At 42.9% G+C, this 23,265-nt stretch overlaps 1 protein-coding gene across 3 annotated transcripts in view; it reads right to left on the bottom strand.

The window, feature by feature from the left end:
• PLCB1 (phospholipase C beta 1) overlaps positions 1 to 23,265 on the bottom strand; it is a 457,205-nt gene that overhangs the window by 144,665 nt on the left and 289,275 nt on the right. For all 3 annotated transcript variants that reach the window (XM_029071936.2, XM_029071938.2, XM_029071937.2), the window contains 2 exons: positions 14,930 to 15,030; positions 11,645 to 11,811 (listed from right to left, as the gene is read on the bottom strand). In XM_029071936.2, the coding sequence (XP_028927769.1) occupies positions 11,645 to 11,811; positions 14,930 to 15,030 (268 nt within the window). The remainder of the gene's footprint in view (positions 1 to 11,644; positions 11,812 to 14,929; positions 15,031 to 23,265) is intronic.

A 23,265-nucleotide genomic window follows, 5' to 3' on the forward strand; every position in this document is an offset into this window, starting at 1 on the left:
CCACAGGAACTTAAAATTCTTAAAAAGGGAGCAAAAAATAAAAACATCTGTGGGGAAGGAATTAGTAAAGGGAAGATCATGATTTAGCACACAAAAATTGAGACAGAAACAAGCAGAGCTGCTCTGGAGACACTGGAGAACAGAGGGAAGAGTGGGCCGGATGGGGAAAATGAAGCTTGAGAGAAAGGGGGGGGTGGTAGCACTGTATATGCTGGTGGCAAGAAGCAGATGCGATGTTTAGATCTTCGGCCCAAACGCAAATCCTTAGGCAGTCCCGAATAGAACACTCTGATTGCTCTTTCCTGGAGGCTAGCACCTTTGGGGATGAAACCTCATATTGCTTCTCAATAAAGTTCTTTTTCATTTAATTGTTAAGGAAGCTCAGGTACCAGAGATGGCAAAAGATCAAGTGATCTAAGGACCTGAGGGTGGGAGGTTTTGGAAATGAACGTTGGGGCCCTGACTCCCCATTCCCAGCTTTAACCCCCATCCCAGTCAATTTTCTTTTACACAAATGGCACAAAACTGGTATTTATTCTCAAGTGGATGCGAGTTTAGCTTTAAGCACTGTGAAGTAAATCAAATATAATGGGAGGTTGGCCATCCCGCTAGGTGCTACATTAAATGTCGAACAACATCATTGATTTCTGGGTCATGTAAAAACTATTTATGTCAATTTCAAGAAAAGAACGGTCCCATACAGATGTCTGTTTCCAGGGTGACGGGATCAGGCCCAAGATAAGCCATTCAAATTCTTGATTACAGGCAGCCATTCCATATGCACAGGAGATGGGCAACTCTGGGGATACAGCAGCCAAACATTATGGCAGCCAGCCCCATTCTGGAACCAATTACCACTCAGGAGAGGTCCAGCTTTCACATATGGATGTTAGAGAGATTCTGGCATTGTAGTAGAATGCATTTATGAAAACCCAAACTCTTTAAAAAATGTAAACAAAGCAGGATGAAAAGCAACACAGCCACCCCATGACTCACCCTATCAAAACATTACCGGCACAACAAAAGCTTAAAGTGATTTCGGTTTCTGGACACCTTTTATGACTAAGGTTCGGCAGCTTGGAGAAATGCCCATTAGAATCTGTAAGAATATATTTCTATCTAAAGCAGCGGAACTTTGCTTTGTGTTCCAATCTATGGATAAAATGTATTTACTGACCAAATACTGTGTGCAGGGCACTGTGCTAAGGGGAATATTAATAATAATAATGGCATTTGTTAAGTGTTTACTATGTGTCAAGCACTGTTCTAAGCGCTGGAGTAGATAAAGGTAATCAGGTTTTCCCATTTGGGGCTCAAATCCCCATTTTACAGATGAGGCAACTGAGGCACAGAAAATGTAAGTGGCTTGTCCAAGGTCACACAGCAGACAAGCGGTGCAGCTGGGATTAGAACCCCCGTCCTCTGACTCCCAAACTCGTGCTCTTTCCATTAAGTCATGCTGTTTCTCTGCGTGCTGCTTCTAGTACAGTGAACAGGGATTGAACCAGGGTTCAACTAAACATGTGTATCAGGAGTTCCAAAACTGTGTTTCTGAAATGTCCAACGAGTAAAGAAAGTGCACAGGGATGGTGGAGGGCATTGCTGTGAAGCTCTAAACTGTAAACTCCAGATGGGCAGGGATCATCTCTTCTATCTGTACTGTACTCTCCCAAGCAGTTAGCAATGGTGCTCTGCACCCAGGAAGTGCATAATAAACATCATTGGGAAGAAGGTGGTTGATGATAAATGGTTCAAGAAAGACTGAAATAGGCAAGAGGTCAGAGGAGGAGAGCACTCCGCTTGGGCGCATAGAGGGAAGTAGGTTTAACAGACTCAGAGTCCATCAGTAGTCTCATTCTCTCAGTCTCACACATATAAATCTCAAAACTCTCCACCTTTCACCTCTATCCACAACCACCTTGTGCTGTCAGTCCACTGGGCTGCCAGGATTCACTTCTATGGGATGGTAAACTTTATCCAAACAACAAAGGTAAAGAACTAACATCAAGCCCTCCTTTAACCTTTTAGCTTGCTTCAGGGTGCTGTTCTTGGAAGAATAAACTCTTTCCATTTCTCCTCGGTCTAGACGCTGACAATATGCTGGTCCTCATCTCTTAGTAACTCCATCAGTGGTGTCTCTACACCCCATAGCACTGACTCATTCTGCACTCAAAGTTGAGTTTGCTCCCCTTGATTCGATGTCTAATGAAAATATTAATTTGCTATCAACTTCGGGCTATTTGTGGGACGCTTATGCTATGTGCTCATCGCTTGCTGCTATATGACCTTTTAGTCTTCAAGCTTGGTGCACCCGGCGCCCTGTGCTTCTAAAGAGCTTTCTTATTTCTCTGAAATAGCCTCCTCCAGTACTGACTCTATAGTAAAAAAGTGTTTTATTAGTACTTTCCCATGGGGAAATGCTAGATTTTGCTGGACCGGGACAATGGGAGAAGGATATTATGTGCTTTTATCCTAGGTCTCTGAAGTACAATAGTGAGGCACCTCAAGGGGGAAAAAAACCAAAAAACAACTACTGCTTTTTTCATTCTTGGCAATCTATGTTGCTGTCCCCAAGAGCATTTTATCCTTACTTTTCTCCTGATAAGTATTAATCCATCCAAATGTGCTTAGTACTTTCTATACTGAGTGACTCTGAAACAAAAGTTGTTACAGAGCTGAAGGATGCTGGGTGGTTTTTTTTTTTTCCTGCCTGGCTTTGCAGAACACTATTAGGTTTCATTGAGGGGGCTGTGTCTGGACTATGACCAGTATGCCTCTCATCCATCCTTAGTCCTTTTCTCCTTTTGAAACAGTGTCTCTTTTGTCTGTGTATTCATGGGAGCTGGAGGTAGAGAAAGAGAGGAGAATGAGAACAGCAGGATGTTTCCAAATAAACTTACAGATGAATGGGCACAGTTCAGTAGAGCTGGCCGACTTTACAATTTTAAATGTTGAGAAGAGGATTATTTTTTTCTCTGAGTGATTCTCAAATACTTCAGTGAAGATCTTACTGTAAGAGGAAGTATTAAGAATTGGGAACAAATACATCAAGTTCAAATATTTCACTTCCATGAGCCATTCCAAGGACTAAGACTAAGTGAATGGCTAATCAATAAAGTACTGGGAATTGTCATTCGGCTGTTTTCTCAAGTTTTCAATAGGGTATAACGCTGCTACAACTCATTATCTGGGGAGCTGGAACTGGTACTCAGTTAATATGAGGGGCGAATAATAAGAATGATAGTAATAATAATGGTATTTTATAAGTACTTTGTGCCAACTCTGCACTAAGCACTGGGGTAGATAAAAGATAATTAAACTGGATATGGTCCTCTCCCACATAAGGCACACCGTTTAATTAGGAGGGAAAATAGGAATTGAACCCCCATTTTAGAAATGAGGAAACTGAGGCAGAGAGAAGAACTTCCAGTGGTTGCCCATCCACCACCGCATCAAACAGAAGCTCCTCACCAACGGCTTTAAAGCACATGATCACCTCACCCCCACTCACCTTACCTCGCTGCTCCCTTACTACAACACTCCTACACACTTTGTTCCTCTAATGCCAACCTACTCGCTGTAAGTCATTCTCATCTCATTGCCGGGTTCTCGCCCATATACTGCCTCTGGCCTGGAACACCCTCCCTCTTCATAATAATAATAATAATGTTGGTATTTGTTAAGCACTTACTATGTGCAAAGCACTGTTCTAAGTGCTGGGGTAGACACAGGGGAATCAGGTTGTCCCACGTGGGGCTCACAGTCTTAATCCCCATTTTACAGATGAGGTAACTGAGGCACAGAGAAGTGAAGTGACTTGCCCACAGTCACACAGCTGACAAGTGGCAGAGCTGGGGTTCGAACTCATGACCTCTGACTCCAAAGCCCGGGCTCTTTCCACTGAGCCACGCTGCTTCTCTTCATAACCGACAGACAATTACTCTCCCCACCTTCAAAGCCTTATTGAAAACACAACTTCTCCAAGAGGCCTTCTCTGACTATGCCCTAATCTTTGCTTCTCCCACTACTTTGTGTTGTCCTGTCACTTGGATTTATTCCCTTTATTCACCCCTCCCTCAGCCTCACGGCGCTTATGTTCATATCTGTAATTTATATGAGTGTCTGTCTCCCCTTCTAGACTGTAAGCTCCTTGTGGGCAAGGAATGTGTCTACCAACTCTGTTATATGTGCTCACCCAAGCACTTAGTCTAGTGCTCTGCACACAGCAAGTGTTCAGTAAATATGACTGATACGTGACTTGCCCAAGGATGAAAAGGAAAGGCTAAAGAGAGGCCAGAGAGTCGTCAATTTTGCAATAAATGTGGAAAGTTATACTCCTTTCCCCTCGCCATCAATGCCTCGAGTTTAGCATCCCCAAAGGTGCTAGAAGACATCTGAGTGACAAGTTGTCAGGAACCTCAAATGTAACAATATGCAATTTTGTATCTAGGTGCCCAACCAATTCTCTTTTAGGCTGGTCCATTCTTTTTGAATTTGCTTTGTTCTTCCTTTTTTTTCCTAATCTGATTATCAGTATAGGGTTTCATTCCACTTCACCACTTCTGTGACCATGTCAGCCACATAACAGGGCTCATTTGTAAGATAACAGAAAAATCACACACCAAAGGTAAAATTCCATTGATGTGACTCATTCAACTCCCTATGAACTCACTAACTGGGTCAGGAGCTGGTCTCCAAAGCCCACACTGAGGGCAGTCTAGAATTCTCCAACCCCAGAGCCAGAATTTGGGATCAAATTCCAAATGTGTACATAAAACTTTGAGGAGAAACTCTTGTTATCCCTACAGATCACAGGCCATTGAGCTTTACTTCCAGGAGACTCAGTCGGTCAGTTAATTGTATTTACTGAACACTTACTGTGTGCAGAGCACTGTACTAAGCGCTTGGGAGAGAACAATATAATAATAAACAGCTATCAGCCTGTGTCCCTCAGCAGAATAAGTAGCTCCATGAGGGCCACTTAAGTATTCTTCCCCAGGGATAAGTACAGAGCTCTACCTTCAGAAGGAGTTCCACAAATACCATCTACTGACTGATTTGAAAAGTTAAGTTACTCCCATAGCAAGTAATGTTAAGTGCATTAATATATTTCCAAGATTCAGGAGCAGCATGATCTAGAGGAAAGGGTACAGTTCTGGCAGTCAGGAGCTGTGGTTCTAAACCCAACACTGTCAACTGACTGCTGGCTGACCTTAGGCCAGTCTTTTAACTCCTCTGTGCTTCGTTTTTCTCCTCCGTAAACAGGGATCGTGTCTTTCAACTCTGTTGTATTATATTCTCCCAAGCTCGTAGGACAGTGCTCTGCACACAAACACTCAATACGATTGATCAACTGATTAAAATGAGGATTCGATACCTGCTCTCCCTTCTGCTTAGACTATGAGCCTCATGTAGGACAGAGACTTTGTCTGACCGGATTATCTTGTGCCTTCCCCAGCAGTGGTTATGGCAGGTATTGGGTGCTAAACAAATACCATAATTATTTTAAAAATTGACCAAGACCATTATAAATATATATAAAAAGTGATAACGTACAAATCTTGTGCTTGAATTGTAGTTTCCAAGCACTTAGTACAGTGCTCTGTACACAGTGAGCGCTCAATAAATACGACTAAATGAATGAAATATAATTTCATGGTCAAATAGCAGTGCATATATATATCAATAGGAAAATATTTTGAATGGGATATGTGCCTACATTTGCAAATATTTAATTTTCAAAGTGTTATCTTGTACATGGCTTTGCCTGAAAGGGCACTTACAGCTCACATATTTGTCATTTTCTGCTCTAAAGAGATCTATTGTCATTACTTACTGCCAAATTGAAATGAGCTGTAATCACTCTATCAAGCCAAAGTATTTCAGTGGGAGGGGAAGGAAAGTGCTTAAGCCAAAGTAAAAATTGAGAGAAGACTAAGTAATATTCGCAATAAAATTCAAAATAGTACCATTAAGGATCCAAAAGGGGAGGGGAGGGGAGGATGTTGGGATTGACAAATTGGCAGGTTGGGAAATTCTTTACAGCTTTGGGTAGAAGGAGTATTCTCACCTGAGAATACCCTTTCTCTTTCAGATAGAAAGAGTTTTAAATTCAGAGGAGTTATCTTTCAGAGAGAAGGGAACTATGGAAAAGAAAGTCTGAGATATTTTTCAGAAGCTACACAAGGATGGGCATAGAAGGTCCATTTGGCTAGGATAATTCTCTCCAAATATTCCTTTCCAATCAATCAGAAGTATTTACTTAGTACTTACTATACACACAACCCTATATTAAGTGTTTGGGAGAGTACAATAGATTAGTAGATAAGATCTCTGACCTCAAGTCAGGCAAATTAACCTCTCTCTTTTTTAAGAAAATTGGTATTTTTTGTTAAGAACTTACTATGTATCAAGTACGTTTCTAAGCCCCGGGGAAGATACAAATCTATTAGGTAGGACATAGGGACACTGTCCTTATACCAAATGAGGCTCTCACAGGAGGGAGAAGAGGTATTGAATCCCCATTTTACAATTGAGGAAACTGAAGTACATAGAAGTGAAGTGATTTGTCTAAGGTCAAAAAGCAGACAAACAGTAGAGCCGGGATTAGAACTCAGGATTTCTGGCTCCCAGGCCACTACAAATTGTTTACCCCAAACTTAGTTAGAGTTAGCTTCATAAAATGAAAACCTAATAAAAACCTCATTTAAGCTGCTTTCCAGGGGCATTTGGCTGAATCACAGGCCCAAAGAAACTCTTACTTAATGCAGAAGAAACCTCAGAAAAAGGATGTTTCTCTTCTTTTCCCCTACTCCCTCCCTTCTGAGTAGCCTGTTCACATGGATCTGTACCCTCTAAGCACTTCAACACTTATAAGTACATATTCATAATTTGTTAGTTTATGTTAATGCTTTTCTCCCACTCTAGACTGTAAATTCCTTGTGGGCAGGGAATGTGTCTATCAACGTTTTTGTATTGTACTCTTCAAAGGGCTTAGTACTATGCTCTGCAACAGTAAGCACTCAATAAATACCACTGACTACTCAGAAAAGTAGATAACTAGGAATTGACTTTCAGCATACATGTCTGATAGCATGTATCAGGAGGCAGGCAATTATTGATCAATAGCATTTTCCTTTTGTAATGACCACTAAAAAAAGTGAGGACTGATGAAACAAAAAAATAGTTGGAGGGGAAAGCCACACAGAAAACATCCATAAACATCAGCTAAATGGAAATAAGAGAATTGTCCATGGGTAATGTTTAATTGTACATGTTCATTTTAAAAATAATTGTTAATACTGACATAGGAAATGAGAAATGACAAAAAAATTAGCAGAGATATACAAAATGCTGTAAATCATTCCATTCCTAAACTGTTCTAAGATCACTTTTACTCTGGCTATTAAATCATCCTGATGGTAGCAAGAAGCTTGGCACAATTCTCCAATTTCATTAACATTATCTTCATTCATCTATTTTGTTTGAAGACTTTTTTTGAATATTTTTATTTCCCTGGCATTGATTTGTATCCAGTTTAAGTGGTGCTAATTCAGGTTGGTTTCATAGGTATTTTTAGGAGAAAACATACCTTTGAAAGTGCATAGTAGATTTGGACTGATATAAGTTGCTACTTATCAGCTAAGGTCGCCTGATAGCCCTGTGGTTCACTAGGCCAATGTTCAAAGAAAGTTAGCTTAAAAACAAAGTATTACAACCTATAGTATGTCTCCATCAATGTTAAGTACAATTCAACTAAGATAATTATGCTACTAACTTCCAAGTAGTAACCAGAAAGCCTAATAAGCAAGTAGCAGGTCAAATATCTGCCCATTCACATCTAAATCACTGAACTTCAAGATTAGGAAGCTGCCCTCACGGGTAATTCACAATAAATAGACCTTGTTCTTCTGAAGATGGCAATTATGGTATCTATTATGTGTTTACAACGTATCAAGCACTGTTCGAGAGGTAGAAGATAATCTGTCTCATTCAATTCATTCAATAGTATTTATTGAACGCTTACTATGTGCAGAGCACTGTACTAAGCGCTTGGGATGAACAAGTCGGCAACAGATAGAGACAGTCCCTGCCGTTTGACGGGCTTACAGTCTAATCGGGGGAGACGGACAGACAAGAACAATGGCACTAAACAGCGTCAAGGGGAAGGACATCTCGTAAAAACAATGGCAACTAAATAGAATCGAGGCGATGTACAATTCATTAACAAAATAAATAGGGTAACGAAAATATATACAGTTGAGCGGGCGGGTACAGTGCTGTGGGGATGGGAAGGGAGAGGTGGAGGAGCAGAGGGAAAAGGGGAAAATGAGGCTTTAGCTGCGGAGAGGTAAAGGGGGGATGGCAGAGGGAGTAGAAGGGGAAGAGGAGCTCAGTCTGGGAAGGCCTCTTGGAGGAGGTGATTTTTAAGTAAGGTTTTGATGAGGGAAAGAGAATCAGTTTGGCGGAGGTGAGGAGGGAGGGCGTTCCAGGACCGCGGGAGGACGTGACCCGGGGGTCGACGGCGGGATAGGCGAGACCGAGGGACGGCGAGGAGGTGGGCGGCAGAGGAGCGGAGCGTGCGGGGTGGGCGGTAGAAAGAGAGAAGGGAGGAGAGGTAGGAAGGGGCAAGGTGATGGAGAGCCTTGAAGCCTAGAGTGAGGAGTTTTTGTTTGGAGCGGAGGTCGATAGGCAACCACTGGAGTTGTTTAAGAAGGGGAGTGACATGCCCAGATCGTTTCTGCAGGAAGATGAGCCGGGCAGCGGAGTGAAGAATAGACCGGAGCGGGGCGAGAGAGGAGGAAGGGAGGTCAGAGAGAAGGCTGACACAGTAGTCTAGCCGGGATATAACGAGAGCCCGTAATAGTAAGGTAGCCGTCTGGGTGGAGAGGAAAGGGCGGATCTTGGTGATATCGTAGAGGTGAAACCGGCAGGTCTCGGTAACGGATAGGATGTGTGGGGTGAACGAGAGGGACGAGTCAAGGATGACACCGAGATTGCGGGCCTGCGGGACGGGAAGGATGGTCGTGCCATCCACGGTGATGGAGAAGTCTGGGAGCGGACCGGGCTTGGGAGGGAAGATGAGGAGCTCAGTCTCGCTCATGTTGAGTTTTAGGTGGCGGGCCGACATCCAGGTGGAGACGTCCCGGAGGCAGGAGGAGATGCGAGCCTGAAGGGAGGGGGAGAGGACAGGGGCGGAGATGTAGATCTGCGTGTCATCTGCGTAGAGATGGTAGTCAAAGCCGTGAGAGCGGATGAGTTCACCGAGGGAGTGAGTGTAAATGGAGAACAGAAGAGGGCCAAGAACTGACCCTTGAGGAACTCCAACAGTTAAAGGATGGGAGGGGGAGGAGGCTCCAGTGTAGGAGACCGAGAATGATCGGCCAGAGAGGTAAGAGGAGAACCGGGAGAGGACAGAGTCCGTGAAGCCAAGGTGAGATAAGGTATGGAGGAGGAGGGGATGGTCGACAGTGTCAAAGGCAGCAGAGAGGTCAAGGAGGATCAGAATGGAGTAGGAGCCATTGGATTTGGCAAGAAGGAGGTCACGGGTGACCTTAGAGAGAGCAGTCTCGGTAGAGTGGAGGGGACGGAAGCCAGATTGGAGGGGGTCTAGGAGAGAATGGGAGTTAAGGAATTCTAGGCATCGATTGTAGACGACTCGTTCTAAGATTTTGGAAAGGAAGGTAGTAGGGAGATAGGACGATAACTGGAGGGGGAAGTGGGGTCAAGAGCGGGTTTTTTTAGGATGGGGGAGACGTGGGCGTGTTTGAAGGCAGAGGGGAAGGAGCCCTTGGAGATTGAGTGGTTAAAAATAGAAGTTAAGGAAGGGAGGAGGGCAGGGGCGATGGTTTTAAGAAGGTGAGAGGGAATGGGGTCCGAGGCGCAGGTGGAGGGGGTGGCACTTGCGAGGAGGGAGGAGATCTCCTCTGAGGAGGAGATCTCACACAAGACTCTGAGTCTAAGTAGACAGGTGAACAGGTAGTGAATCCCCATTTTGCAGATGAAGAAACTGAGGCACAGAGAAGCAAAGTAACTTTCTCAAGGCCGTCTAGCAGGCAAAAGGCAGAGCTGGGATTTGGACCAACATCCTCTGACTCCCAGGCCCGTGCTCTTTCCATTAGGGCACGCTGCTTCTCCTGTAACACATATGCTGCTTTCTTGCAAAACTTTATATTAAGGGAAGTGCACCCTGTAGCACTCACTCCTCATCTCGATGCCAGCGTATGCACAAGCAGTTTCTTCTGATAACACAGCACCCAGAGCGCAAGCTCACTCACGCTGCGACACGAATGCTCTCTAATTCAATATCAATTGCATTTATTGAGTGTCTACTCAGTGCAGAGCACTGTATTAAGCACTTGGGAGAGTACAGTATAACAGAGTTGATAGACACGTTCCTTGCCCAGATGAGCTTTCAGTCAAAAGGGAGAGACAGACATTAATGTAAATGAATAAATTATGGATATGCACATAAGTGCTGTGAGGATGAGGGAAGGGTGGAAAAAGGAAGCAAATCCAAGTGCCAATAACAATATAATAATAATAATGATATTCTAGCCAAAACGCACAGTGTAAAGCTATGTTATAGCATGACCTAAATTGGAATTGGGTCAAATTGGCAGGCTTCTCTGCAACAACTCCCGCTAACTCTTACTCACTTAAAACGTTTTGACTTCCCTTCCAGGCCTATAACCCCCTCAGGACTGGTTTAGTTGAGGTGGCCTGCAAATTGCAGTATGGGGCTCCAGAATGTTGAGAAACATCAACTCCACTCTACACTTTCCATTCCAATGTCCTGGTCACAAGGGGGAATGGGAAGGTGTGTAATCTTGGTCTGTGCCTTAATTTCCCACAAAAAAAGATCAGCCCCAAGACTACGTTTTGGCTGAATCTAAACAGAAAGGAAAGACAACATTGAAGAACAAAGCAACAGTGACTCATTCCCAGTATTTTCTGGTTATAACGTCACCACCTGTTTTAGAACACTGATCCTATTATGTTAAAGGCCCAGAACAGTGCCAGAGTATGGTATCCACAAGATATAAACTGGAGTTCATTCGCTCAATTAGGTTAGAACATCATTTGTTTTGAGGTCTCGAATGTCATTATATCCATATTCAACTGTAAAATAAGAGCAAAATGTCTTTGTACTTTTATTATCAATCAACTAATGGTATTTGTTGAGTACTGACTGTGTGCATAGAATTGTAGTAAGTACTTGGGAGAGTGTATTACAACAGAGTTGGAAGAAATATTCCCTGCCCACCAGGAGCTCACAGCCTAGTGCTGGAATCACTATCGCTATTAAACTATTAACAAATGTTTCCTCTGCTATTCCAGACTGGTGATAGATTTTGCATTTTATAAGCAATCCAAATGAAAATAAATGACACTTCACAGCACTGTTCACGTTAACATTTGCATTTCAGAAACACTGTTTTCAGTGACGCGGCCCTGAAAAGAGTCAGGAAAAGCAATTAAAATTTGAAGTCAAACAAGCTTCTAGAATCCAAAAGCAAACATCAGAAATGTGGTTGAAATCGCATCCAGCAACCAGACAATTTTTCTGGGCTCACCACAGTTTAATCTGTTCATAGTTTTTTTACATGAGAAGGAATGGGGTATGAAATGTAAAGCTGCTGACCTTTTTTTGCTAAATTATTGTTGGGTTCGTACTTCTCAATCAGCTGTTGGACTTGCTCCTGCTTTAAAGGTGGGTAAAGGATTTCATTCAGCCGAGGATCCCGTTGCTTAAAATTGATAAACTCCATCATCTGATCCACAGTTAGGTACGGTCTACTCTTTGCACCGCTAGAAGAATGTTGAAAAAATGAATGAGTAAAAATAAAGGAAATGTTGTTCTTCAGTGATTCTTATTTCATTCCAAGGGAATGGCAACTTTGTGAAGGGAATCTTTCACAAATGACTTATCCCTAAAAAAAAAAAAAAAAGGATTTGGATATATTCTGAAACAATCTACCTTACTGAATATAATTAACATATTTTAAAATGAATATATAGCTTAAAGTCCTGGAACAATGTAGGATATGAGAAAGCAGAATGGCCTAGTGGGAAGAGCTCCACCACTTGCCTGCTGCATGACCTTAGACAAGTCACTTAACTTCTCTGTGCCTCAGATTTCTCAACTGTAGAATGGGGAGGCAATACCAGTTCTCCCTCCTACTTAGATTCTAAGTCCCATACGGGACAAGGATTGTGCCCGACATGATTAACTTGTATCTATCCCAGCACTTCGAACACAGTAAGTGCTTAAAAAAATACCATAAAAAAAGAAAAGAATGGCAGGAAAGTGCCCTGGAGAGCCTGCTAAAGTATAATGGATATCTTAACTGATGAATAGATACATTCTCATCTACTGCAAAGTTTACATACATTTTTGACATCTGACATCTACTTATGGCATCAATTGCTTAATATATATATCTATTTATGACATCTGAAAGTCCATTTTATCATTTTTCTTCCTCCTTCCACTGATCGATATTTAGAGTTACAGCACTAAAAGAACTGATGCAGGGTATCTGGCTTTTCTGTCCATTTTCACACTGCCTGTCAAGTGCTTAGAACAGTGCTCCGCACACAGTAAGCACACAATAAATATCATTGAATGAATTTTTAACGGAAGTGTTGAGCACTTCATGGTTTCCAGTACCCCAAATAAGGAACTGCTTGGGGAAGAGTCCTGAATGACACCCTAGACATCCCTCCTCTCCTGCCCGTGCTCTCTTCAATTAGAAAGAATGAACAATTGCTGGCTCCATATCAGCCAGGTGGAAATCACTTTTAGTGACTATTGTGTGCAGAACCCTGTTTTAAGGACTTGGGAGAGAATAATCTAATAGATGCAGTAGATGCAATCCCTGCCCACAGGAGTTTAATAATGTTGGTATTTGTATTTGTTAAGTGCTTACTATGTGCCGAGCACTGTTCTAAGCGCTGGGGTAGACATAGGGGAATCAGATTGTCCCACGTGGGGATCACAGTCTTAATCCCCATTTTACAGATGAGGGAACTGAGGCACAGAGAAGTTAAGTGACTTGCCCGCAGTCACACAGCCGACAAGTAGCAGAGCTGGGATTCGAACTCATGAGCCCTGACTCCAAAGCACGTGCTCTTTCCACTGAGCCACGCTGCTTCTCTTTAGAGTTTACAGTCTAAAAGGACTGAAGTCCATATTTTCACTTGACTTTGGCAATTTGCTAGAGTAGTTCCAACCTACCCTTCCCATCCCTCCGGGTGGAACAGGGGCCAGGAGCTCAACAATGTTGTTAGGAGAATGTGTAGATGGGAATTACAGAGAAGGGGCAAGGAAACTGTCCAAGGGTGACAGTGGAGGATAGAGGAAGGGGCTTCCCTATTCTAATCCCAGCTCTGCGACTGGCCTGCTGTGAGATCTTGAGCAAATAACTTCTCAGTGGCTCAGCTCTGTCATCCGTAAAATGGGGATAAATATTTTTTCTTCCTCCTATTTAGACTGTGAGCTCCACATGGGATGTCGGCATTTCACCAGATTAGAGAAGAAGTATTGTGTAATGGATAGAGCACAGGCCAGGGAGTCATAAGGTCATCCAGACTCCACCACTTGTCTGCTGTGTAACCTTAGGCAAGTGACTTCACTTCTCTGTGCCTCGGTTACTTCATTGGTAAAATGGGGATTAAGACTGTGAGCCCTATGCAGTACACGGGCTGTGTCCAATCTGATTTGCTTGTATCCACCCCAGTGCTTAGTACAGTGCCTGACACATAGTAAGCACTTAAATACCATAATTATTATTGTATCTACCTCAGTGCTTAGCACAATACTTGGCACACGGTAAATGCTTCAACAAACACCAGTTATTATAAGGACAATTATGATTATAAATTGGTTCAAGTCTCGATTATCCCCAACAGCAAGAAAATGGTCCCTCTGAAGCATTGGCTCTCAATACCGTGGGCCTCGGGCAGCTGTGCTGGGTAATGATGCTCTACCAAAGAATCGTCCTCTCAAACCCAGGAAGCCATTAGCTCTAAGTTTTCTTGGAAGGGAACAGGAGAGGAGCCTCTGCCAGCCTCCTTTCCGTACTCTGGTCTCAAGAGAGAAACCTCCCTGAATGAAAAATTTGCAACCAGACATTCTTCTGGGAACAAACCTCCCTCTCTTGGACAAACAGCTGAACAGGGGAGGAGGAGGGGGATGGGCTCTTCCCTGGAGGTTGAGAGATGGATTGAGTTTTGTTTCTATAAAGTTGGTTCAACAAACTTCACTGGGGAGACAGAGACAGAGAAAGAGAACATGCACGCAATTGGTCACTGTGAGAATGACTAGGCCAATTCTCGCATTCAGTTACTGACCCTCCTGCTTCCCACAGCTGAAGACAGGAGATTCTTAGCCTTTCCCAGAGATTCCCCAGCCCCATTCATGGTGAGGGTTATTCTCCCTCCTCTTGACTTAAGACTGTCTGTTCTTCCCACCCATTCCCAGCCAGAGAGGACCACAGGTCACCATAAAACTGAAAACACCTCTTGCCTTCCCTCACTAAGAGAACCGCAAACCCCTTGGGATATCATAAACTATGTTATAGACCAGAGATATGTACTATGTGGATGTTATTGACAGCGGATGTATAAATGCGTTACTTATAACTCGATTCCTTTTAATCACTTTATAGTGAAAACTATAAGAATAATAAAACCGCGAGATCTGTTCTACTAAATCACTTTAAAACTCTGCCACTAAAATGTTTTTGATACTTCTAAGGGGAAAGCCTATTTAAGCCACAGTTAGAAAAACAATAGTACTATTAAGGACAACTGATGTAATTTTGTTCTGAGTCCTCACTCTATCCAACATAAAAAAACCCCAAAAACCTTACTACCCTACCCACTCTCGATTTGCAAAAAGCAGGCTTTAAAAGTCTTTTCTTACAACTCTGAAAAGATGTTGTCAATTTCTGGTCGAGGGCAAATATTGTTTAGGAATACTCTGTACACTTCTGGTGTGAAGTCTTCTTGAGGTATCGAATCATTCTGAAAAAGAAAAGGGCACAGTCAGGCAAACATACTTCCTTATAAGGCCACAGCCACATCTCAGATCTCTTGGCTCACCCCGAGACACCATTCTCCCAATGCTTCGCTCCTCTCCTCTACAACTGGCTGACCCATTGTGAGACGGGGAGCAAGGCATGTAGGGAAGCTCTAGCCCTCAATCCATCAACAGAATTTATTGAGCACCTACTACATGCACAGGATTATATGAAGCACTTGGAAGAGTGCAATACATGGTGGAGTGGACCGAGCACGGGCCTGGGGGTCAGAAGATTATGGGTTCTAATTCTCGCTCTTGCACTCGTCTGCTGTGTGACCTTGGGAAAGTCACTTCACTGGCCCTTAGCTACCTCATACATAAAATGGGGATTGAGACTGTGAGCCCCATGAGGGCCAGGGATTGTTTCCGACCCGGAGCTTAGTACCGTGCCTGGCACGTACTAAGCACTCAACAAATACCACAATTATTATTACTATTATTCATTAGCAGACATGATCTCTGCCCATAATGAGCTTACAGCACAGAGGGGGAGTCAGATAGTAATATGAATAATTTTAAAAATATAATTTCAAGATTTGTACATGATCGTTGTGGGGATTGCCCAACGGTCACAGATCCGTATGTGTAAATTGGCGCAGAACGGGGAGCGAGCCAAGGAAAAGAGGGCTTAGTAGGGCAATGCCTCTTGGAGGAAAGGTGACCACAATAATGCTTTGAAGGTGGAGAGAGCGGTGGTCTGGAGTGTATGGAGCGGAAGGGAGTTCTAGTTGAGTACCACACGTTTAACCCTTCCACAGTCCACAGAGGCAGGCGACAGCGGAGAGCTGAAAGGAAGGGGGCAACAGTGAAGGTAGGGTTATCGAGATGGCAAGAGGACCTTAGCCATCTTCAAACCTCTACTGTCCATTGAGCATCAGGTCATAAGAGACACATGAATCCTTCCAGGCCACTGGTAGGTCACTTAGTGCTTTCTGAAGCAGTGAGCTAACTACCATGTTGATCTCACTCTCAGAGAGAGTTTCAAGGAAGAGTGCAGAATTCACTCTTTAGCTCATTAATGGGCATCACTCTTTGTGAAATTAAGGGTAGGAGAACACAGAAAATAAGACACATCGCACACGTGACAAAAACATATTTTCAATTAAGGTATTTTCTGATCGGAGCCCCACCTGTACATTTTCTATCAAGCATGTCTCACTAGAACAAGTTTCCATTTTCAAGGAACTACTCTCTGGTTCTCCTGCTTATGAAGTAAGTCACTGATACCGAAAACCATTTCCATTATTTATTGCCTTGTTTAGCTTGGTTACCATAACAAGTGGAAGTGTGTATGCAAGCCATTGTTAGAACGAAGGAAATTTCTCTTAAACTTTCCTGCTTTATGATCATACATCACCATCTTCATTGGCAATCTCTCACGGACAAGAACATCGAATCAAGAGAGGAGTTAATTGGTTCCCGCACTACAATTATTGGCCCACGCTTAGTAAATTGACTTGCAAAACACCTCACAACCACATGCCAGAGTAGGAGGAAAAATCTCCATGCTCTCTACATTGCAGCTGAATAACTGTCAACAAGCTCCTCTACCTCAACTCCAAAAGGATGAGGAGAATGACTGTAGTCGTCTTTCCTTGTCAAAGACGATCCCTCTGATGGCAAAGTTTGCCTATTTATGCAAGCGTGACTCAAAAGGCCAATGTGAGAACAAAAAGTCCTGCCCATGCCACACCCACACAAAGACTCTCCCTCCTGGGGTTGGAGGGTTTGCTGGTTGCTGCGGTTGCATTCATTGTAATCAGGGAGGGTTAAAGAGGTCAAACTGGAAAATAATCATCAGTATGGATGCCAGCCAATTTGGACCAATGAACCTCCATCTGGGAAAGAGTTCTGTCCTAATTTGCCTGCCCACATTCATCACAGCACCAAAGGTGAATAACAAATGGGCTGAAACACTGAGGGCAGAAAGTGCCATCCTATAATAATCCACGTATTAAGGTCTTTTACCCTGAAAGTAAGAGTGTTGTGAGTAATCTCTTGCTCAGGATCCAGGGAGAGAGGAGGCTTTTGTGAACTTTACTGAAGTGAGCAGGAATAAATGATCCAAAACCTGATCTCCTTTGAGTAAGAGAACAGCATATGAACTCTTTCCTCTTCTCCCACTCCACCTGCATCGCCCTTGCACTTGGATTTGCTACCTTTATTCACCCCTCCCTCAGCTCCACAGCACCTTTGTATCTGTCCCATCCATTTATATTAATATGTCTCCCCTTAGACTATACGTTCATATTGGGCAGAGAATATGCCTACCAATTCTATTATAATGTTATATTGCACTTTTACAGGCACTTAGTAGAGTGCTCTGCACAAAGTAAGTGTTCGATAAATATGACTGACTGAACCTCTGAAGACCATCCTCTGCCATTGTTCTTGTCTGTCCGTCTCCCCCGATTAGACTGGAAGCCCGTCAAAGGGCAGGGACTGTCTCTATCTGTTACCGATTTGTACATTCCAAGCGCTTAGTACAGTGCTCTGCACATAGTAAGCGCTCAATAAATACTATTGAATGAATGAATCCTCTGCAGTTCTCATGGGTAAGGACACGTCCACCCCTATGATCCAATGCCATATAACCCTAAGCACTCAATAAATACCATTTTTTAAAATCAATCCTATTTATTGAGTGCTTACTGTTTGCAGAGCACTGTACTAAGCACTTCGGAGAACAGACTGTAACAGAGTTGGTAGACAAGTTCCCCGCCTTTGCTTACAGTCTAGAGGGGGAGTCAACCATTAAAATACATTACAGATAGGAACATAAATTCTGCAGGGAAAAAGTTCCCTTGAACTTTGTTTATGGTATTAGTTAACCACGTACTATGTGTCAGGCCCTACATATATTAAGTACTGGGGTAGGTCCAAACTAATCAGGTTGGACACTGTCCTTGTCCTACATGGGCTCCGAGTCTTAATCCCCATTTACAGATGAGGTGACTGAGGCACAGATAGTTTAAGTGACTTGCCCAAGGTCACACAGCACACGAGTGGCAGAGCCAGGATTACGATCCAGGTCCTCTGACTACCAGGCCTGTGCTCTTTCCATTAGGCTACGCTGCTTCCCTATTGGTTCTATCACTTCTGGTCTCAGTATGTTCTATTTGTTTCTAGGGAATCTCTTTTTTCCATAATTTTTAGTGTGGCTTGTAATTAAGTGAGCTGAACTTCAATGAACCTTGAAAATTGTTATCCTTTAATAAGACAATTTAAATAACCAACTTTCCAAGGTGGGTCAATCACTGGAGTGACTATGCCATTTTGCCAACATCTCGAAAATAATTTATTAGGCTGTCAAACGGCATTTAATCTACACTCTTGAAAAATCAGGATCCCTTGGTGAGCAGAAAGGAGAGGAGAAAAGTGCTAGTTACAGTAGTTACAGAAAAGTGCTAGTTACAGAAAAGTGCTACTGTAACTTTAAAGAACCTCAGTATTCTGGGATACCTGCAAGGCAAACTTCAGAATACTGTTGGCCCAAACGGAGCAAGTATTGAATATTCTCCAGCCCAGATTGTGGCAATCCACACATTTAAAAGAAAAGATATCTAGGAGACCCATTCGAGGTAGACTGACCATTTTATTTAGGACAATCCCAATTCTGGAACTTGTGGTCTTCTTTTTTTCTTTTTTAATTTTCCAGGATAACTAGCACATATCCAGGACTGTCTGAGTTTAAATCAAAATTTATGGCTCAATCTGGATTAAGGCTTGCTGGCAAATTAAAAGATATTTCTCTTCCTTTTCTACTTTAGGAGCATACAAACTTTGAATAGCTTTTAAAATGTACGCTCATCTCTAGTTGAGCCAGGAAGAGAGAAAATGGAATGATTAAAAGTAAATAATGAGTAATGAAAGGAATTATTTTAGCCTGAATTTCAGTGCCCTTTGGTTTTTAGTCAAGAATGGACATTTTTGAACTCATGATCAAATTCAATTGCAAAATAATACCACCATTTGAAATTTCACTTTTTTCCAGTTTAGTTTTTAATTTCTTTTGCGGTTGACAGTAGAAAGGTAAAGATCCTCAGCTTTTAACAGTACCACCATTACAGTCAGTTTCTGAAATGAGTGATATTTAGAAATGTTCCCTCTTTTCATTAACTGTGGGTCGGTCACATTAAGAAAGCTTTGTTACTGCTTTTAAACATCTAAGGATTTGCACTCATTATATAGCACTGAGTTTCAAGTCTCTGCCTTTTGGAAATCCAGAGTATTAAGAGTATCACCTCGATTTCCACTTCATTTGGTTCACCTTACAGATTTTCCATTAAAGAGGAAATGATACAATGGAAAGCATTTTGAGATCCAAGAATCATCCCTTGTGGCTAATATGTGATGCAAACTTCCCAAAAGGTCTGGCCCACAAAAAGGATTAGAAGATCTCAGGGAGAAACGTGTTCAAGATTTCTTTTTTGGCAGTCTACACTACCTCTATACTGTAAGCTCCTTATGAGCGGGGAACATGCCTGTTATATTTATTGTATTCTCCCAAGTGCTTAATACGGCATTCTGCCCACAGAAAGGACTCAATGGGTTCTAATCCCAGCCCTGCCACTTGTCTGCCTTCTTGGGCAAATCACTTCCCTACTCTGGGCTTCAGTTACCTCATCTATAAAATGGGGATTGAGACTGTGAGCCCCTTGTGGGACAGGGACTGTGCCCAACCTGATTTGCTTGTAACCACCCCAGAGCTTAGTACAGTGCCTGGCACATAGTAAGCGCTTAAATACCACAATTATTATTATTAATAGTAGGAACTGGTGGTTTTGAGTGTTGGTGAGAGGAGTGTAGGGTAGCAGACATGGAGATCCCGGGTTCACAGCATCTAACATTATTAAAAGAGGCTGAGGAAGTCAGGGGGCTGTGTCAGGATAGCACTGGTATAGATGGCTGTGAGCATTCATTAATTCATTCAATCACACTTAGTGGGCATTTACTGTGTTCAGAGCACTGTACTAAGCCCTTGGAAAGTACAATACGGCAATAAAGTGGACAGGGATTGTCTCTCAATGAGCTTACAGTCTGGGGAAGGTGGGGAGGGGAGAGAAGACATCAAAACAAGTAAACAGGCATCAATATAAATACATAAAATTATAGATACATATATAATTAGGTGCTGTGGAGAGGGGAGAGGCGAGGAAGAGCAAAGGGAGCAAGTTGAGAAGAAGCAGAAAGGAGGGGGAACTGAGGAAGAGGGGGATTAGTCTGGGAAGGCCTCTTGGAGGAGGTGCATCTTCAGCAGGGCTTTGAAAGAGGGGAAGAGTGATTACTGGGTGGATTTGAGAAAGGATGGAGTTCCAGGCCAGAGGTAGGATGTGGGCCAGGGGTCGGGGGTGAGACAGGCAAAATCGAGATACAGTGAAGGTTAGCACCAAGAGCACATAGCAAGCTAGCATCTAATTGTCTCTCCCTCCTTCTAGACTGTAAGCCCGTTGTGGGCAGGGACTGTCTCTCTTTACTGACGTTCGATACTTTCCAAGCGCTTTGTAGAGTGCTCTATACACAATAAGTGCTCAATAAATATGACTGAATGAATGAATCTAGCCCCTTAACAGGGGCGGGAGAGTAGATGTTTTTGAATACTCCCAGAAGTATTTCTGGGAGTAACTTAAGTCCTAGGAGAAACTGGCTTATAAATGAATATTGTATAAATGACCTAAGAAATAGGTATTTGCTCCAAAATAAATGTAAATAAAAGCTACAGGCAAGGCAGTATACTCTTTCAATCAAAGCTATATCAACTGCAGGCTTCGGAAAGACTGGATTGTCTAACAGTTCCTGTTGCATTTCAAATGCATTTCCACATAGCTGGTTTTAAAAGGATTTTTATATTTTGAAGAAATGAGTTTATTCTACAGCATCTCTCTCTCTCTCTCTTTCTCCATTCGATACACTGAGCTCAGCCCTCTAATACAAATTACTTCTATTCTGGTAACCCAGCAACAAATATTCAGCCATCCATTGACAAAATTGACTTAACAAAAAGAGTTTGTGGTCCCTTGGACATAGCCTTAAGATGTTCATGTTTCTTCCTTGATGGTTGAAAAATGTTTTGTTTTGTTTTTTTAATTCCAGGTTCAGGATATAATATAAAAAAAGGTAGCTGCCAACCAAGTAAAATGAAACCATTACTCCTCTTTCCATCAAGCAGAAACTCCTGAACACTGGTTTGAACGCATTCTTCCCCCCAGCACTCTCCCCTCTATTTGTGCTCCCTTCTCTCCCACTAAAGCCCCACTCGCATGCTTTGCCAACCTACTCCTTGTGCCTCATTTTTGTTTTTCTTCCTGCTGCTCTCTTGCTCAAGTCTTCCCTTCTGCCTGGAATTCCCTTCCACTTCCCATCTGGCAGACTCTGGGGTTTCCCCCATCCTAAAAGATTTTATGAAATGACATGTCAATCTGGCAGCTTTCCCTGATTAATTTCTCATTCTTTCACCCTATTTCTCCCCACTACTATACTCAGCTTCACCTAAGGACTTTGCTTTCCAGCTCTTCCTTCCTCTTCCCCACTCTGTGCCAATAGCACTTATTTACCTCTCTTTAAACTTGGTTGCTCTGCCCCAACTGTAACTCATTTTAGTGTCCGTCTCCCTTGCTAGACTGCAAGTTCCTTGCGAGTGGCGACCATGTCCCTTAACTCTGTTGTACTCTTCCAAGGGCTTAGCTCTTCACAGAGTAAGTGGTCAATACAGAAGGTTTTTTATGGTATTTATTAAGCGCTTATTATGTGCCAGGCACCGTTCTAAGTGCTGAGGTACATACAAAGTAATCAGGTTGTGGGTTGTCCCACGTGGGGCTCACAGCCTTAATCCCCACTTTACAGATGAGGCAACTGAGGCACAGATAAATTAAGTGACTTGCCCAAGGTCACACAGCAGACAAGTTGTGGAGTCGGGATTAGAACCCAGGTCCTTCCCAGGCCCGAGCTCTATCAGTGGGTTTCCTCCTTTCTCTTTTGCCTTTAGCTGGAATGGTACATGATGGTTATGCTGGGGGTTGGTCTGGGGGATTTGAGGAAAAGCCATTCCACCTAAAGAACTGGTGTTGATCTCGTACAAGTGCCAGGGGAGAGGTGATCTTGGAAAGTGAGGAGGTGTGAAAGAGGCGCTGAATGCCGGGAAAGAGGTGCTAAATGCCAGGAAAGGTGGCAATTTAAGGAAGAACACAGATAATAGTTCCAGGAAATTCAAGGGGTTCTAGATGAAAGGTTTAAGGAGACTATTGGAAGGGAAAAGGGGAGAGAGCAGCAAGAGTATCCTTGAAGATATGGAAATTCGGGATGCTCATGTGACTGGAGAAGTTTAGGAGTCTTCTGGGGTTCCTCCTGTCTGACTCTGAACTCCTTGAGGGGGAGGTTCACGTCTCTTAATGGTATTGTACTCTTCTAAGTGCTTAATACAATCACTTACTGTGTGCAGAGCACTGTACTAAGAGCTTGGGAGAGTACAAAACAACAGTTAGAAATTCTCTGCCCACAAGGAACTGACAGTCTAAAGGGGGAAAGAGACATTACAAAAATTACAGGAATTTACGTAAGTGCTATAATAATGATGGTATTTGTTAAGCGCTTAAGTACTGAGAGGTGGTGAATATCAAGTGCTTAAAGGGTAAATATCCGAGGGCTTAGGGGATGCAGAAGGAAGAGAGAGTGGGAGAAATGAGGGCCTAGTTGGGGAAGGCCTTTTGGAGGAGATGTGATTTTAGTAAAGGCTTTGAATACGGGGAGAGTGGTGGGAGTTTCAAGCCAGAGGTAGGATATGGGCAAGGGTCACTGATAAGACAGTACAGTGCTTTGCACTTAGTAATTGCTCAATAAACACCATTGATTGACTGACTGAGCTAATCAGGGGAAGGGAGTGAGATTCACATCTACTGCTCTAAACTCTCCCTCTCCTTAGCACATCTTCAAGGCAGTTACTGGGGGCTTACTGAGTGCCTAGGATTTAGGAAGTATTTGGAAGAGTATAATCGGGGTGGAAGATTTGATTAATAGTGATGGTATTTGTTAAGCGCTTACTATGGGTCAAGCACTATTCTAAGCGCTTTGATCCCTGCCCTTGAGTTTTAAATCTAGTAGGGGGGAATCTTACAATCTCATGTGGCACTTCAAAACCATGTCCTTGCCCCCTGTGAAAGCGACCTAGAAGGTCACTTCTA

Source organism: Ornithorhynchus anatinus, chromosome 9 (assembly GCF_004115215.2).
Source record: "Ornithorhynchus anatinus isolate Pmale09 chromosome 9, mOrnAna1.pri.v4, whole genome shotgun sequence".
In the NCBI taxonomy this organism is placed as follows: domain Eukaryota; kingdom Metazoa; phylum Chordata; class Mammalia; order Monotremata; family Ornithorhynchidae; genus Ornithorhynchus; species Ornithorhynchus anatinus.